Here is a 17,711-nt window from a genome sequence, read left to right on the forward strand (position 1 = left end):
GGTGATATTTGTGGGAAAATAGCAAAATTTGAAGCAAAAGAGCAACATTTGAGATGATATGTGCTGGATCACTGGCACCATTGGTTAACTCATTGAAATGGTCAATGTAAAATATAGTATGCTTGATGAGCAAGATGTCAGCATTGCGGAATCAGGGGCATAACATTAAATGATAGAGGGTCAAGAACCCTCTATTACTGTTTTTCATGTGTAAACTTCCAATAAGCTGATGTAATTACAGCAGCAATGAAATTTGTAATCATGTGTTATTATACTCACTTTATGTGTTGGCGCCTATAAGGTAAGGAATCAAATACTATGACTTTATAATTATAATATATAAACTTTCTTGTGCTATGCAGCTCACTCGGAGAGCATAACTAATACGCTTATTAGCACAGTGTGTGTTAGCAGTGCTATTAGCAACAAGTTTGTTATTAATGCTATTTATAGCATGCACACAAGTCAAATGTTTCCATCCCCATGTTAGAATTAGCACAAAATAAAACTGTGTTATTAGCAAAATGTTTGATATTTGCGCTATTTGCACTGTCAGTGTTATTAGCGCTAATAGCACACTTGTCAGATGTTTCCATCCCCCTGTTAGAATTTGCACAAAATTCAACCATGTGGGTTAAAAGTGCCATCAGTTACATATGTGTTATAAGTACTACTAGCAGTATGTTTGTTGTTAGCACTATTAGCAACATGCTTGCTATTAGCACTATTAGCACTGTGGGTGTTATTAGTGATAATAGCACAGATGTTTTCATCACCATGTTAGAATAAGCACATAATAGTATTTAATACCAAATTTAGCAAATACGCTATGTAGCCAATATCGCCTTTGTAGACAAGATAACAGTTTATCATAATTTCATTACATAATCAGCTGGTGAGGAATTAGGCCCATAGAAAGGTAATCCCAGCACATAAAACCAAAGCTGTCACATGGCAAACCATCTGAGGGTCTGTGGGCTGACTTAAGCAAAAAAGAAACCTTGGTAGGACAAATCCTGCATCATAAAATCACATTTTTAATTCCCTTTGAAAAAGTTTAAAATCCAAAAATCAAAGATAAAAAAAACCCTCATCAGTGGCCTGAAAAGGTGAAACCTCATAGCATATGGTCGAATCCAACCAAAAGTGTCCACGGGCCCAAAATAAAAGTCCGAAATAAAAATGTCTCCACAATTTTTCCTTTTGCCCATTGATTGATGACATATTGGCCTTATAGGAACCAAAAGTGCCATTACTAATCTTGAAAAATAAATCCAGGACGTGTGATAGTAAATGTGATATCAAAACCCAATGTTACCTACGAATACCACTAGGATGCTTTCACTATCGCAATACTAATCAACCTAAAACAAATGGAATATTCCCATTAACGCTTTTTTTTTTTTTTTTAGACCACAGGGTGTCAGGAAAATGCTAACTCAACCAGAAAATATTTGTTTTTATTTTTAAAACGCGATCAATATGATCTTAGTCAATTTATGCTAGTTTATTTTTGAAAATGAAGTTTAGGTCAGTTTCTGTATTTTATTTATCAAATGAGTATGAATCAATTTACACATTGTATAAGAACGCAGTATGATATATGTTTTCAAGAATATTAGGAATTATACGCATACACCTAACGCTTTATACAAAGAAAAGGTGAAGCAACCCGGGTATTCGTAGGTAACATGAGCGATTTAACAATATCTATATTGAGTTTATAGGTTAAAATTTTGCTATTATGGTAATGAATTAATAAAATGGTAGTTTTAGATCTCTTTCAGATGGTACGTCCAAATGAATAAATGCTATTACCTTAGATCAAAATTTGTTGATGCTTTTAGCAAGATTTTGACCACTTCATTTTGATATACAAGTAGTTAATCAGCAATTTTACATAATAAATAATTGTTGAATGAATCCCTATATGGGTAATAATAGTGTCCTGGGGTACCGCTTAAAGTTTTTGACAATTAATTTCCATTGGTAGGGACACTTCATTACAAATGTCATGTATTATGCTGTATTCGTAAGTAACATTTCAGTATTTGTAGGTAAGAATTAGACTTTTGGTGGATATCGCAATCAAAACTTTATTTTATAAAGCACTTTGAATGTATTATTTTTTTATGTGCGTTTATTGATACTTTAGGCACTATCATGTATTAAGAATGTCGGTTCACAGCGGTTGAAAGAGGATTGAAGTAAGAAACAAAGGCACTAAAGTGGCTTTAATTTGCTTAATTGCACACAAATCGCTTAAACCGTTATTGCAGACTTGTGAAGTCCATCTTGGAGTCAGTTACGTCTTGTGGCCTTTCGTTTGAGGGCAACTACAATTAGCTTTATACCAGGGTGCATCAATGTGTTGTCTAGATCATGAGACAATGAGAACAGTCGTTTTTTTCCATGGTATTCAGTAGGTAACCTTAGCGAAAAACGTCAAAAGTTACCTTGAATAAATCAATTTGGACACAAATTACTCAGAAACCAGAAGGTCGGTAAACATTTAAAATGAAGCACACATGACAGTTGACAAATCCAAGTATTTCTCCCTTCTAATCTTCTTTGAATCTGACTTTTCTTTCAAATGAGCAGACCGTCGTCTATTTCAGTACATATTTTTCACCAATTAAGCCGTATTCAGTATTGCATGGTGGGCATGTATGTGAATTCGCAACTTTCATTGACATATGATTTGATAGCAAACATACAGGCCTTCGTTATGTACCAATATGGGCATTGGCATGAATGGCGGTGTTTCACAATACTGTCATGATGTCAAAGTGTATTCGTAGGTAACATTCGGTTACCGAAATTTACCTACGAATACTTGCTTTTATTGTTGACATCTCAGAAGTATTTAAGCGCAGGTTATTGAAACTTGGTAGAAATAAAGAGTGTATTACCCTGCACCTATTGCTTAACTATTGTTTACTATTCTCTCACTTTGTGGAAATGGCACAGCTTTTAACATGTATTCGGAGGTAATGCATATTTTTTACCAAACCTACCTTTGTGCCATTTAGAATTTCTGGCAGCTAAACACAATAATAAAGATGTCCGAATGCAACGCATTTCAGTATTGGACATATCAAAGCTTGTATCAATTGCGCATTTATTAATGATTTCCATTTTTAAAGATATATCTAGTGCTATGAAAAATTGTATTCAGTAGGTAATGTAAAAAATACCACTCAAAAAATTATCACAAAAATTCATAATTATGTGCAAATATGTGAAAAATTGAACAGGCAATCTTTGAATACACACCTTTCAGGAAATCAATTTAGATTCAATCCAATGACTCCTTTTCATAACTGATTTAGATGTTTTTAAAAATACTTTAAGAAATATTTTGAAAAAATGGGTAAAAATAGCATGTTTTGGGGTCTCTGTGTCTAAGTTTTTCACAGAAGGGGTCTTATTATGTATGTATGAAAGCGTATGATCAAGGCGTAATAAACACAATACAAAAACGAATGCCAATTGATTAATACTTTTAAGTTATGGCCCTGAACATGCCGTGTACACTTTTCGTTGGATTCGACCATATAAATCAAACTAGCCATTACTGTGAGCAGAAATCACGCATAAACTTCAATTCAAAGAGGTGCTGACAAATATCAATACATAAAACACACTATCAGATATCGGCCAACATTGGTTCTTTGCCTCATGAAAATTTAAAGTTTAGGAATAATATTTATGTCATAAGTAAACTACTAAACTTACCAAGAATTCGTCTCTGATGAAGAATTTGGCCCTGGCCACCCTCTCATCCTCACCAGCGTCTATTGTAGCTGTAATATCAACACAAACGTCAAAACATTATATACTTTCAAACTAGTAAAATGTTGACAATTTTTATAGTGTTAAAGAAAGTAATGGCCAGGCTGGTTGTACACTAAAGAGTAATGACAAGTTTACATGAGCATGCCAATTTGGCATTTTGTAAGTTGATTCTGTGGACAAGTAAAAGCGATAATGTTCAGCTTTTTTCTTTAAAGTGGGGCCCATAAGAATATAAAAGGAAGAGCTAACGCCCTTAGGAGGGAAATGTGCCATGTACAGTTTCTTTTCCCCAAAATGATTGATTCTGCATGAACACTGTAAGAATATTACATCGTGTGAACGTATGTAAGATTCTGAAACTCATCTTGTTTAGTCTAATACCGTACTAAACTTTTTGGACCTTTCTCGCCAAATTTGCAATGGAATTCTGAAATTATATTGCTGATTGTTATGGATTTGGGAATGGCCATGCAGGACAGCAGGACTTGCCGTACTGTTGTAGTTCAAGGACATCACTCATCTTAAGCAGTAAGCAAGCAAGTAAGCACTATTGTTGGTATTTTTGTACTGCCATGTTTGTAATCAGATTTATGGTCAAAATATCTGCTTTTTATGTGAAACTCCTTTATCTGTTTTCTTGCTAGCACATCCTCATTTTACTAAGATATCATTATACCCTCTGGTGTAACCACAACAAAACCAACAGACTATGTGACCGTCCACCACAAAAATGGACCGTAAAGTCAGCCTTTCACTTTGTGAGATATTGGACAGTCAAATTCTCCTCAAAATAAGCTTAACAATGATATATTGCATGTCCATATTGCTCGTTAGGGAGGTAGTATATATCAATATGTGACCATCCAGCACAACTGAGCCCGGATGTCATTGAGATATGCTCCATTGAACTTAACAATAAACAATAGGAAACAAAGGATTTATTTACTGTTTTATTGATTTTTCACTACTTAAATGTCAAGTACTATAGACATGATATACATCATTTTAAAGCTAATTTCAAGCAGACTATTTTGGTTGAATATCTCAAAAATGATGATTGGCAACTTCAGGGCTCAGTTGTGCTGGATGGTGACATAATAAAGGATGATCAATCCCTTGTTTTTGATTGTTCATTAAAAGGTTCAATGAACCATATCTCATCACTAATTCTGCCGACATTACGGCCCCTTTGTGGTGGATGGTCACATATAATATGTTGAGTTCAGATGCATAATGCGATATCGACTGCTCAGTGCCAGAAGTGGGTAAGTGCAATAGCTGCCATGTGTAGCTGCCATGTGTATATGACTGCAATATACTGTGTGTAAACTGCCAAATGTTCACAGGACAGCTACTGCACTTACGCTTCTGGCACTGGGTAGTCGAAATACGCCAGACCTGAAACTGACCTTCTGTGAAAAAAGAGGAAAATGTTTTAAAAAGGAGGAAAATTGCACAAAATCATCTTTAAAAAGCTCAAATTGGACTGAAAATACAAATAATGTGTAAATTTCAGGAATAAAAAAAGAGGCAATCAGCTAAAGGAGGAAAAGTTTCAAGACTGTTAATATCCAATGGCTGCCTTTTGTGTTGTTTGTATTAATTTGATTATTTTATGCAATGAGTAACAATTTAGATAATAAATGAAACACAGGGCAGCTATGGCATCTAAAATGCAAATGGAATACCTGATTCAACTGAGTTTGTACAGGCTGTATCAAAATGATTGGCACCCATTAGTTTCCTATGATTATGGACAAAGCTGTCATGCCAAAATGCAACACAATACCCACCTAATTTGTTGATTAATATTGTGAGAGGTTATCAAACTATATATTCTGGTCATTTCAAGAGAACTCAATACTGCATTTGGAAGAGGCAGGCTTTTCAATAAACATCAAAACAGATGGGTACCAATCATTTTGATACAGCCTGTATGTGTGAGTGGGAAATTATGTGGTCGAAACCAGCAATACGAAAATCTTGACATTTCTGATTACTCCAGTGCAGGTCAGAACATCACTCACAAGAATGTTCTGGCTCTCAATTACACCTGCAGGGTTCAATGACCAACCCAATCGGGGGTCAATGAACCAAGCACTCCGGGGAGTGAGGCAACAAGAGCCACCTTTCAGATGTGTGAATCTAATTGTACATGTACCTGGATCGATAAATCACAATCACTTTCTTTCCTAAAATATCCTCTCCTCTGCTAATTTAATCAAGTCTATATGCTACATGGCAAGTACACCTTCAGACGATGCCATATTAACCCCTTCTATGCACCAAATACAAGCATCGGTGATGATTTTTATACGATTTTTGGCGACATTGTGTAAGCTTTAGCTATGACATTTGAATTTTGAAATTGTATGTGATATTAGGATCATTATTCATGAGAACTGCATGAAGATCGAGTACAAATAAATAAACCTGGTTTCGGCTTATTAGATAGTTTAACATTTAATACAAAAACTTGCAATACATGCGGTGTCTAGATGTTACAGCCGCCAGCTGTATGCAAAACGAAGGGTTCAATGTCTCTTCATTGAAGGAAAAAATGGGCTATTCAGTTGAACTCCATACACCCCTATGGAAGACATGACCTTAATCTCTCACACAAAGGGTGTAGACTTCAAATGAAGTCATCCGCCTATTCATTTAACCCCATTTTAAATTCACACTCCCTATGTGAAAGATTAAGGTCATGTCTTCCACAGGGGGAGTATGGATTTTAACTAGAAGAGCCTGATGTGACCTAACATGCATAATTTAGGTACATGTTGAAGCAGGCAAACAAAGTCATATTTATATTGCTATATTCTTCATGGATTAAGGAGCATTTTGATATTCCAAAAACAATGGTTGATTGTTTGCCATTCGGAATTTTTGAATTTCCTAGATTTCATACTGGGATAATGCTTTTTCATTGCATGGGTGCCTCGGTTTCATTTTGTATCAATGTGGATAAAACAGAGTTTAAAAAAACCCAAATACAATTTCAGATTTTTAAGGTAGAGTTTAGGATAAGGGCCAGGAGTCGATTGTTAGGGTTAGGGGTCGATTGTTAGGGTTAAGGTCAGAGATCGATTGTTAGGGTTAGGGTCAGGGGTCGATTATTAGGGTTAGGCTGCTTCCGATTTGGCTTTGTTTTAATAACTACACTTACCGTCTGGTGGGATAGTATAGTGCTCAAATTCGCTAAAATAATCTTCTATTCTGGACCTGCCAGCCAACACTTTTTCTGCTAGCAAATCTTGCTTGTTGAGAAACAGAATCACTGAAATTGTCCGAAGCCACCTGATAAGAATAACAAATGAGAACAGCAAGTTGATAGTATACAAATATTAATTTTCTACGAGTGTTATGGTTGAAATATGATCATGAGGTGAAAGATGGATTGTTCCATTATACAAGCTGATATGGCGAGTGAAAGATGGGCCATTCCATTTAAAATCCACACCACCCTTGTGGAAGATTTAGCTAAAGTTTTCCACAGAGGAAGTACGAGTTTTGAATACAACAGATAATTGGGTAACTTCCATTTGAAATACTCACTCCAGTTGTGGAGTCATAAAAAGACATAACACAGGGGTAGTACATCACAATATATAGGTGAGACTGAAAGAGCTCTCGGAAAAAGGGTTTCCGAACATAAAAGAGAGCCCTCGCCGGTTGGAGGACATATGAAATCTGCTAGACACTCCTTTGACCCTGGTGAGGTCAAGGTGTTAGACAACGATTCCAGGTGGTTTCAGCGAGGGGTTAAGGAAGCAGTGTACATCGCAGCCTCCGAACCGGACCTCAATAAAGTTCAGGGACGCCACCCCCTACCAGCCGCCTACAAGAGGCTACTCGGGTCAAGTGGTTTGGGTTCATTGCCCAGATCACGTGTCCCGAGTAGCGGTACGTCTTCCAGTACTACGCCAACTCAGTGCTGAAGAAGTGACCTCGGATAAGGCACGAAAATTCCACTCGTAAGTGAAATTTTACTATTGCTTGTGTGAATCAGTTTTAAATTGTTCTACATTAGGGGTAGTATGGGTTTCAAAATGATTAACCCTGACCAATTACATTTGAAAAACATACTCCCTCTATGGACGATACTTCCAAAATCTTCCACAGGGGTAGTGTGGATTTTAAAATGGAATATCCCAAATGGAATCACCAAGTGATCATATTTCTACCATTACACAAATTTAAAACAGTTAAAGCCAGACTATCTTTTTGAAATGAAATTGGTTATTAATTTTTTTTCAAATCTGATTTTTTGGCATATATTTGCAATGTTTGCACATGTCCCAACTTAAACTTAATGGATACAGCCAAATTTGTTGTGTTTTTGTAGGACAACAGCATAATATTGAATTAATGTTGTAATTATGACATTAAAATCCCCCATAGAGTGCCACGTTGAACAGCCATTATAGCCAGTGGGGTTTCTGTCATTTTACCTCATTATTTCAGCTTAAAATGGACAGAAACCATTCGCTTGCCAGTAACTACTGATACCAGACCTGCCAATCTTTGAATGTCCGAAAGCGGGACAAATGACAGAAATATGTTAAAAATGTGGGACATTTCTAAATTTACTATACTTTACCATAGAAAGATTTTTGGAAAATGTGGGACACTTGGTAAAATCCCCCCTTTTTTTCTTCAGGATGCGGGACTGTCCCTCAGAAAGCGGGACAGTTGGCAGGTCTGTAATACCATTTCACCATTTTTGATAACGACTGACCAAATTAAATTTTTTATATCTTTTATACCACTCGTACATTAAGTTTTCAAAAACATTAATACTCATTTATCGACACATCATCCAAGTTTTGCCAATACATAATTCATATTTCCAATAATTTAATCGCCACTAAAGCGGCAAGTCTAAGAGGCAATACATGACCATGGGCAAGTTGCGTTAGGAAGCAGTCTCTTCCCTGCACATGCACGACACGCATACTACATCTGGCTACTGTAGTTACTGATATGAAATGCTTATTTTAATTGCCAATTATGACTAGGCTTTAAACTATTTATGGTCAAACTTACATTTGCAGATGATCTTATTAATACCCTCCTTGATTGGTTCAAAATTTAACACAATATTCATTTTGGCCAATCGACAGGTAGTTCTCATGGGGTTATGCCTAAAAGATCATTCAGTGACAGTGGTCATACGGTAAAGCACCCTCCTGAATTCTTTGAATGCAAGTGTTTTTTCCCAATTAGGAGCAATTTGCTGATGGAGTTTCCAAATGTCTAAGTGTGTCCAAGGCCTTATGTAGGAGTGATATAAGTAATTGGTTTGTTTTAATAACACAGTGAACTTTTTTCAACAGTTTTCTTTCCCAGAATAGAACACTTACATGTACAGTACAGTAGCCTTTCAACAGAAGGACAAGGTGACTTCTCCAGCTTAAGTTTTGAATGGCAAGGTAGCATCAAATCATTTTATTTCTATATCCAACTGATAGAACACTGTCTTTACAGTTGCACATCTCCAAATGTACTACAATTGATGCTATTCACCCCTTTGCACAGATCTACCATCTTGCCACCAACACAAGGTTCTCCCTGCAAACGCATCAGCAAAAAGCGCATTTTTGTTTCTTGCGCTTTTCTTGCAAAGTGTACACAGCAATTAAAAGTATGCGTTTGAAAGGCATATGCACACGCAACACAAACTTTGTGGGTAAAACCTCGTTTTGAGATGACCGTACGATCGGCGAAAAGCAAGAAAAGAAAATACTTTCATCTTGGTATGATTTTGTTGCCCATTCTAGGCACAGAATATAACCTGTTTTGTCTTTCCTTACCTACTATTCCAGACACTCATTTTAAGGAGTTCAAGTGACTCCCTAAAATGATTTTGACTAGTATCTTCTTTTAGTCTTATTTATTTTTTTGCACGTTCAAAGCCTTTTTGGATTTATGTAGGAGTGATATAAATAACTGGTATGTTTTAATAACACAGTCATAAGCTTTCTTTCCCAGAATAGAACACTTATATGTGCAGTACAGTAGCCTTTCAACAGAAGGACAAGGTGAACTTCTCCAGCATCAGTTTTGAATGGCAAGGTAGCATCACATCGGTTTTTTTTTTCTATATCCAACTAATGGAGCACTTTTATCAGGACTTTCACAGAACAGTTGCACATCTGCCAATGTACTGCAATGGATGCATTCACCCCTTTGCACGGATCTGTCATCTTGCCACCAAAACGAGGTTCTCCCTGCAAATTGCATGCACAAAAAGTGCATTTTTGTTTCTCGTGCTTTTCTAGCAACGTGCCAGAAGGCTATAGTGTACGCAACAATTAAAGCACACGCTTGAAAGGCATACGCACATGCAACATGCACTTTGCGGGTAGAACCTCATTTTAAAATGACTGGGCGATCAGCGAATAGCAATATCTTGTTACCATTTTGTTGCCCAGAGTTTGTCCACTTTGAAGTACGAAATAAGGTACGCACATTTTGCCTAAGCAATTTTGTGCATCGCGTATTAAGATGCTCATGCATTTGTGTGCACCTAGCAATGTGTTAATTCCTTTTTACATTATGGCGTGTAGAAACTGCGTAATTTACTGCATACATTACTTCGTACTTCAAAGTGGACAAACTGTAGATGCTAGGCACAGAATATAACCTGTTTTGTCTTTCCTTACCTACCATTGGCAGACACTCCTAAAGAGTTCAAGCAACTCCCTCATTTGATTTTGACTAGAATCTTCTGTCAGGTCTTATTTTTTTATTTTTTTTTTTAAGGGTGTCACAATCTGAGGAACCGAGGCAGCACTGCGCAGCTTAGATGTGTTATTTTTGGTGTAGTACTGATTAGGATCCATATCTGATTGGCCGATTTAGAAAACAAATTGATCGGTGGTCTGCCTATTCGCCATCGCAGTGTGACGTCAAAATTGATCGTTGCTAGGTCAACTGCTTCATGCTATCTGTGTTCAGAACCACGATCAAAATGATCACAACACAAATTCAATGGGTTGCTATCAGGTTTGTAAACCAAACATAAACCATTAACTAAGGTAGGACATATTCACTATGATGGCAAATTCTGTGAGAGAGTGGATTGTTGCACCTTGGTTGTTGCTGCAAGAAAAGAACACCCATCTGGTTAGCATTTTGTCACTGAACATAGGCACAGATATTACCTGTTTGTTGTTCCTTACCTATTGTTCCAGATACTCTTAAAGAGTTCAAGTGACTCCCTCAATCGATTTTGACTAGGATCTTCCCTCAGTACCAAGTTGTAACTACTGCATGCTACAACAAATATGATGGCTGTCACGTCTGAAAATGAACAAGATTATTTCAATTATTATAAGAGATCACAGAAGCGCAGCGGCACCACATGAGCGTGTGTGTTGGTCCGAAGACATAGTCTTAATCTCCAACACAGGGGGTGTGGACTTCAAATATTCAGGTAACCCATTTGAAAGTCACACTCCTTGTGTGGAAGATTAGGGCATGTCTTCCATGGACTATTCCAGTTGAAATCCATGCACCCTCTCTGGAAGGCATGACCTGAATCTCCCACACAGGGGTGTAGAGTTCAAATAGAGGCATTCATTCAGGTAACCCCATTTGAAATTCACACCCCATGTGTGGGAGATTAAAGTTATGTCGTCCAAAGGGGGTGTTTGGATTACAACTGGAATAGCCCAAATAACACCAATCCTGCCCAAGTTTTCCATAAAATTCCCATAAAATTTGCAATTTATTCTGTATTTGGTCATGTGATAAAGATTAAGGGTTCAAAGGACAAGGTCTGAGTTACAAACCCTGCAACAGTATTTGGTGACACAAAGCCCCTTTCAGTTGATGAGAATTTATGTTGAACTCATTCTATAATTAAAGACCGAAATAAAAAGACTAGTTTGCGTCTGACGTCAGTGCAAAGGCAGGGCATGACTGGTTGCTGACCTGCACATTTTTGCATTTTTGGTCTGGTTGACAGGACATCATACGCAATCTAGTCTTTTTAATTCGGTCATCAATTATACCAATATTTATTTTTCAAAAACACAATGTAAAAGTGGAAATTTTCACGGAACATGAAATTTTGCACTATTCATCCTCAACGCAGCTACCGTGAAAATAAAAACGTGTGAATGTATTTGTGTACGTACAGGTCTATGTTAAAAAACTCAAAATTGTGAATTTTTAAGAGTGCAAAAAATTACGCACACAAAAATTACCAGTTCCACAGTGTTTGATTATTTTCTGATCTTCTTACCATTAAAACATTGAATCCACTTTCTCCTTTCATCTCTCTGGCCACCTACATCAAACATACTGTAATAGAAAAAAAATACAAAAAAAAATGTTACAATCCTTATTTAATGCTCTGTGTGCTAGTCATAGGCTTCAACATAAAAAGTCCCAAGTTTTGACATATTTCCTCAAAATATCAAGTGCTATCGCAAGAACCACTGTACCAATACTAGGATTGTTTGTACTCATTGTAATGCATTTTTCATGCTGATTCCAAATATGGTCATGACAATGCACAACTCTGAAATTTTTGAATTTTTAAGTAACTTGTCTGCAGTCGACACTCTCTGGACCAATAATAGGCTTGATTGTACTCATTTTAATGCAATTTTCATGCTGATTCCAAATATGGTCATGAAAATGCACAAGTCTGAAATTTTTGAATTTTGATTTTTTTTTTAACTTTTCGTCTGCAGACGACACCCGCATGGAGAGAGTTAATCAAATCATCACCTCATTCAATGACTGAATACACAAAACAGTTTATTGCAAGGAAAACAATATTATTATTATTAATTCTATTTCTAACAAGCACAGACTTGCAATATACTATTTAACATGGTCATCAAATAAATACAATTTTAATTTCCTACTCTCTCTCTCTCTCTCATTATTCGCAGCCCATCATAAAGAACGACATAATTGTGACACAGTGGGGATGGAAGGCTGTTATGGTAATCGTATTCTAGTATCTATGCATATATCGCATGTTAATGTATTATGTATAGATCTATACTGTAATTAGCCTGCAACATGCGAACTCACCCACAATGCTTGTACATAATGTACACTCTTTAAATAGTCTATGCCACAATGGGCTTGTTCTAGTTGATATCCATACACCCTATGAAAGACATGACCTTAATCTCCCACACAGGGAGTGTAGATTTCAAATGGAGTCAACAATTCAGTTTATCCCATTTGAAATTCACACTCCCTCGGTAGAAGATTAAGGTCATGTCTTCCATAGGGGGTGTATGGATTTCAACTGCAATAGCCAAATGACTCTTAAAATAGTCTATACCACAATGGGCTCTTCCAGCTGAAATCCATACACCCCCTATGGAAGTCATGATCTTAATCTCTGACACTGGGGGCGTAGATTTTAAATGGAGTTGCACATTTAGGTAATCCCATTTGAAATTCCCACTCCCTGTGTGAAAGATTCAGGTCATGTCTTCCATAGGGGGTGTATGGATGCCAACTGGAATAGCCAATGACACTTTAAATAGTCTATACCACAATACCAAAATTACAGGTTATATTTAGTATTATATACTTCATTAATATATTCTTGTTCATTGATTGGTTAAAAGTGGATCACATGACCAAAAATAGTTTTACCATCAGTACTCCTATCCGTAAATAGTACCTCTAAGCCGTAAATAGTATTTTCAATGTCCCGGATGAGCCGTAAATAGTACCTCCAAGCCGTAAATAGTACTTTTGACCATGCCTTCCGGCGCATTCGATGCTGACGGAACAGTTCACGCACGCTGAAACTGCCATAGCGTCATTTCTCGCTGCTGTAATTGGTTAGCCCGATTTTAGGCTATTCGATTTTTTGAAGGGTAGGTTGTGCTTAAATTAGCCGTGCTGTTCACTCAGGATAGAAGCGGAGAGTCAAAACGTCAAATAATTTTCTTTTAACAAATCAATGAACAAAGAACATATTAATGAAGTATATAAAACAAATATATACTGCCTTTATTCGAAGTTCTGGTTAAAACTATGGTCCCTCGTTGAGATCAATTAATACTATTTTCCTTCGGGCTGCGCCCTCAGGAAAATAGTACTATTGATCTCACCTCGGGTCCATAGTTTTAACCAGAACCTCTCATGGCAGTATATATTTGTATACTATCTGTTATTACTTGCAGTATATTATTATCCAAATATATGTAAAATAATATTTCTTTCCAACAATAATAGATAATTGTTAAATTTTATGGCATTTACTAACTTGGACAGTTTTTAAATTTGTCAACTATCTGACATCAATGTTTGTAGAAGTAGCATATACCATAAGATTAATAAGGTCATTAAACAGCTCTTTTTAGGGCCACCATATCTGTAGTGGAAAAAATATAGCCCACTTCAAAGACTTGTCACAGTACATAAGAAACAGCAAACCTATAGTGAAATGTTCTTTCGGAACTACAAATTTTCAGCAGATTAATTTAAAAGCATTTTAATCGGAAAGACTCACTTCAGCCCCATTAGTGGATGATACCTGTAGACTTCATTGAACATTTGAACTACTGTAGAAAATATGCAATCAACATCAGGTGGGGGGGGGGGTACTCAGTACAAATTAACATACGTGGATGTGCTGCAAACATAAGTCACATTTTCGACCATTTGGTATATCAATGACCCCTTTATCTAGGTCATTTTCATATATGGATAGTTTTGAATTTCCCTTCCTTTTTTCCCCGAAACAATTGCCTAACTGTAGCCAAAATGTTTGGAATTTTTCCAAAAAATTTGGGAAAACTGGCGAAAACTTTGGCATTTTTTTTATTTCTTATCTTATTTCATGTTTGCTTTATAATTTTTAGCCCATCTGCGGGTAAATGCGCTTTATCAAGTGTTGGTTTATAATGTAATATATATATGTAATGTTCAAACTGTTGAAACTTGTGTGACAAAATAAGCTGAAAACAAAATAATTTTAAACTAATTGAAATTTTAGTAATCTATCTTCTTCTCTCAAAACCCCTACCAAATAGATGACTATTATGCAATATAAATGCATGCGTTGCAATGCAATAATGTGTGCAGCCATTTCTTCAAACAAGCACATGAATATGTGTGTATGTATACACCCAGTACATGCACGTCGTACGTCTTTGTACAGCACTGCATACTGTCCCAGCTGTACTACGGATGTAGCATAATAAATTTCTGATAATTCCTAGGTTTGTACACAGTGTCCTTCATGCTTATTTCTGCTCACGATTCCATGAAAATAAATACAAAAAAGTCAAGCCAGTTTGATACTTGCTGCATGGTGGCAAACCCACTGAAATTCTAAATTTATACAACACTGCATATCTAATTCTACTACAATAAATTTCTGATAATTTCTGGGTTTATATAGACAATTCAAGTGCTCTTCAGTTATTTCTGCTCACAATTCCATGAAAATAAACACAAAACTGCTACAGCAGTTAGATACTTGTTGCATGGTGGTAAACCCGTTGAACCTTTGAATTTGCACAGCACTGCATATCAAAATCTACTTCAATAAATTTCTGACAATTTTTAAGTTTATAATAGACAAGTGTTCTTCACTTATTTCTGGTCACAATTCCATGAAAATATCACTTCATAAAGGTTAGTTCATTTGCTCACCCGATCATGAAAGGTTGACGGTGAAACTTTACCAATAGCTATATTCATACTGACATTACTTCTTAAGATTTAACTAACTTGGAGTATCACAGGCAATAGTCCTTAACAAAATCGATAAACACCATGAGGACCTTCACTATTCACAGTAACATAAAAAATATCAAGTTTAACAACTTCATTATTTGCTCACCTGGTCATGGTTGACATGAAACTTTACCAATAGCCATTTTCAGATAGACACTACTAACTTGGAGTATAACTGGCAATAATCCTCAACAAAATCGATAAACACCATATTTATATTTGTGAAGTTCATGAGGACCTTTACTAACATTCATAACAACATAAAAATCTCAAGATTAACAACTTCATTATTTGCTCACCTGGTCATAAAACGTTGACAGTGAAACTTTATAACGAACAGCCATTTTCACATTGACAAAACTTCTTTAGATTCAACTAACCTGGAGTATAACTGGCAATAATCCGTAACGAAATCGATAACAACATGTTTATACCTGAAGTTCATGAGGACCTTTACTATTCATAGTACTCAAAGATCGGAAACTTAATTATAGTAATTATTATATACCTCATATAGATTCCTGTCATCTGATTGGTTAAAACTTAAAAGTGGGGCATTGTATTAACTATGCCCTGTATTTGAGAGAATTTCATCAAAATGAACTACGCCTGGTCATGGAAACAAAGTATTGACCAGTGTGCATCCCGATCAAACTCTACGCAATCGCAACATGCACGTCGTGCAGGTACATTCATTGTGCACATGTAGTTATCAATCAACACTGCCTGTTTCTTCCATTTTGCCAATTCTTTTTTGTACAGGAAAAAATACATAGTAACAATTTTACTCACTTCCAAGCTATTCCTATCATTGATATAGAGACAGACCACCAATAGTCAGTGAATCTTCACAGATTCTTCCACTCAAGAAAAATCTTAAGGAATGTCTTATTCTTAAGATTATAACCATCATGTGAACAACATTTCTACCTCTCTAGCTTTCACTCTGTCACATGTGTCTGGTTTTTGCACACAGGTGAGTTCACGATTTGATTTCTTAGGTAAACAATACCTTGTTCCAGTGTTGCCCAATGACCATGCTATTTTCAACATATTAACGTCTTAAGGGATCTAGAATGGCGTTTATGGCGTTTCGACAGTATTTTTTGTGGGACATGAGAGCACCTCAGGCGTGTCGAATTGCATTCTGAATACTGAAGCATGTCTTTCTGATATCAAATAATTTTCATTTTTGAAATTCACGATATAATACAAATTTTATGACAAATTATTAAAATTTTATATTTTTCAAATTTTTGATATATAACAGTCCTCGAAGTAAATTTTATAAATCTAATGATATATTCTTAAAGTGTATGTAGCTGGGAGGAAAAGCCGACTATCAATTGAAAATTTTGACCTTTCGTATTGAAGATATGGATTTTTTTTTTTTTTTTTCAAAAAAAATTTTTTTTGGTGTTTTGGGGGGAAAAATCCATATCTTCAATATGAAAGGTCAAAATTTTCAATTGTTCGTCGGCTTTTCATCCCACCTACATACACTTTAAGTATAAATCATCAGATTTATAAAGTTTACTTCAAGTACTGTTAAAAATCAAAAATATCAATTTTAATGATTTGCCATAAAATGTATTACATTGCAATTTCAAAAATCAAAATTATTTGATATCAGAAGGACATTCTTCAGTATTCAGAATGCAATTCGATATGTCTGATGTGCTCTAATGTCCCACAATAAATACTGTCCAAACGCTCATACCCCTTCCTTAAGAGCTTCTTATTCTAAAGATTATAGCCACCATGTGAACAAAAACAATTCTACCCCTCCAGCTCTCACTCTGCACATGTGTCTGGTTCTTGCACACAGGTGAATTCACTATTTGATTTCTTAGGTAAACAAGACCTTGTTCCAGTGTTGACCAAGCCATCTTCAACATAATAGCCATCTCACCTCAGACAATAGTTAGCCATAGAAATCAGGGGGGGGTCAGACATGAGATGATGAGACTGGACGGCACGCATATTGACCAAAGCTTTCTCCTATAAACTAATGGTCAGTTTATACAAGGAAAACCAAAACTTGCAACCTTTGTACATATTTGATGTTGCACTCAGAGATTAGTTTTGCCACACTTCCGTGAAATCGGATCACACTTCAACACTGCAACTCTAACAAAAATTGCTCTATTCTGAATTATCAGTGCAAATGCCAAGAATTG

General features: G+C 36.0%; 1 protein-coding gene across 1 annotated transcript in view; it reads right to left on the reverse strand.

Annotated features, from left to right (window-relative positions):
• The window catches only part of LOC140136271 (guanine nucleotide-binding protein G(s) subunit alpha-like), a 122,652-nt gene that overhangs the window by 7,304 nt on the left and 97,637 nt on the right, over positions 1 to 17,711 (reverse strand). Inside the window, 4 exon segments of the mRNA XM_072157994.1 lie at positions 3,739 to 3,806; positions 6,968 to 7,098; positions 10,986 to 11,106; positions 12,053 to 12,111. Of these exon segments, the coding sequence (XP_072014095.1) occupies positions 3,739 to 3,806; positions 6,968 to 7,098; positions 10,986 to 11,106; positions 12,053 to 12,111 (379 nt within the window).

Source organism: Amphiura filiformis, chromosome 16 (genome assembly GCF_039555335.1).
Source record: "Amphiura filiformis chromosome 16, Afil_fr2py, whole genome shotgun sequence".
Lineage (NCBI taxonomy): Eukaryota > Metazoa > Echinodermata > Ophiuroidea > Amphilepidida > Amphiuridae > Amphiura > Amphiura filiformis.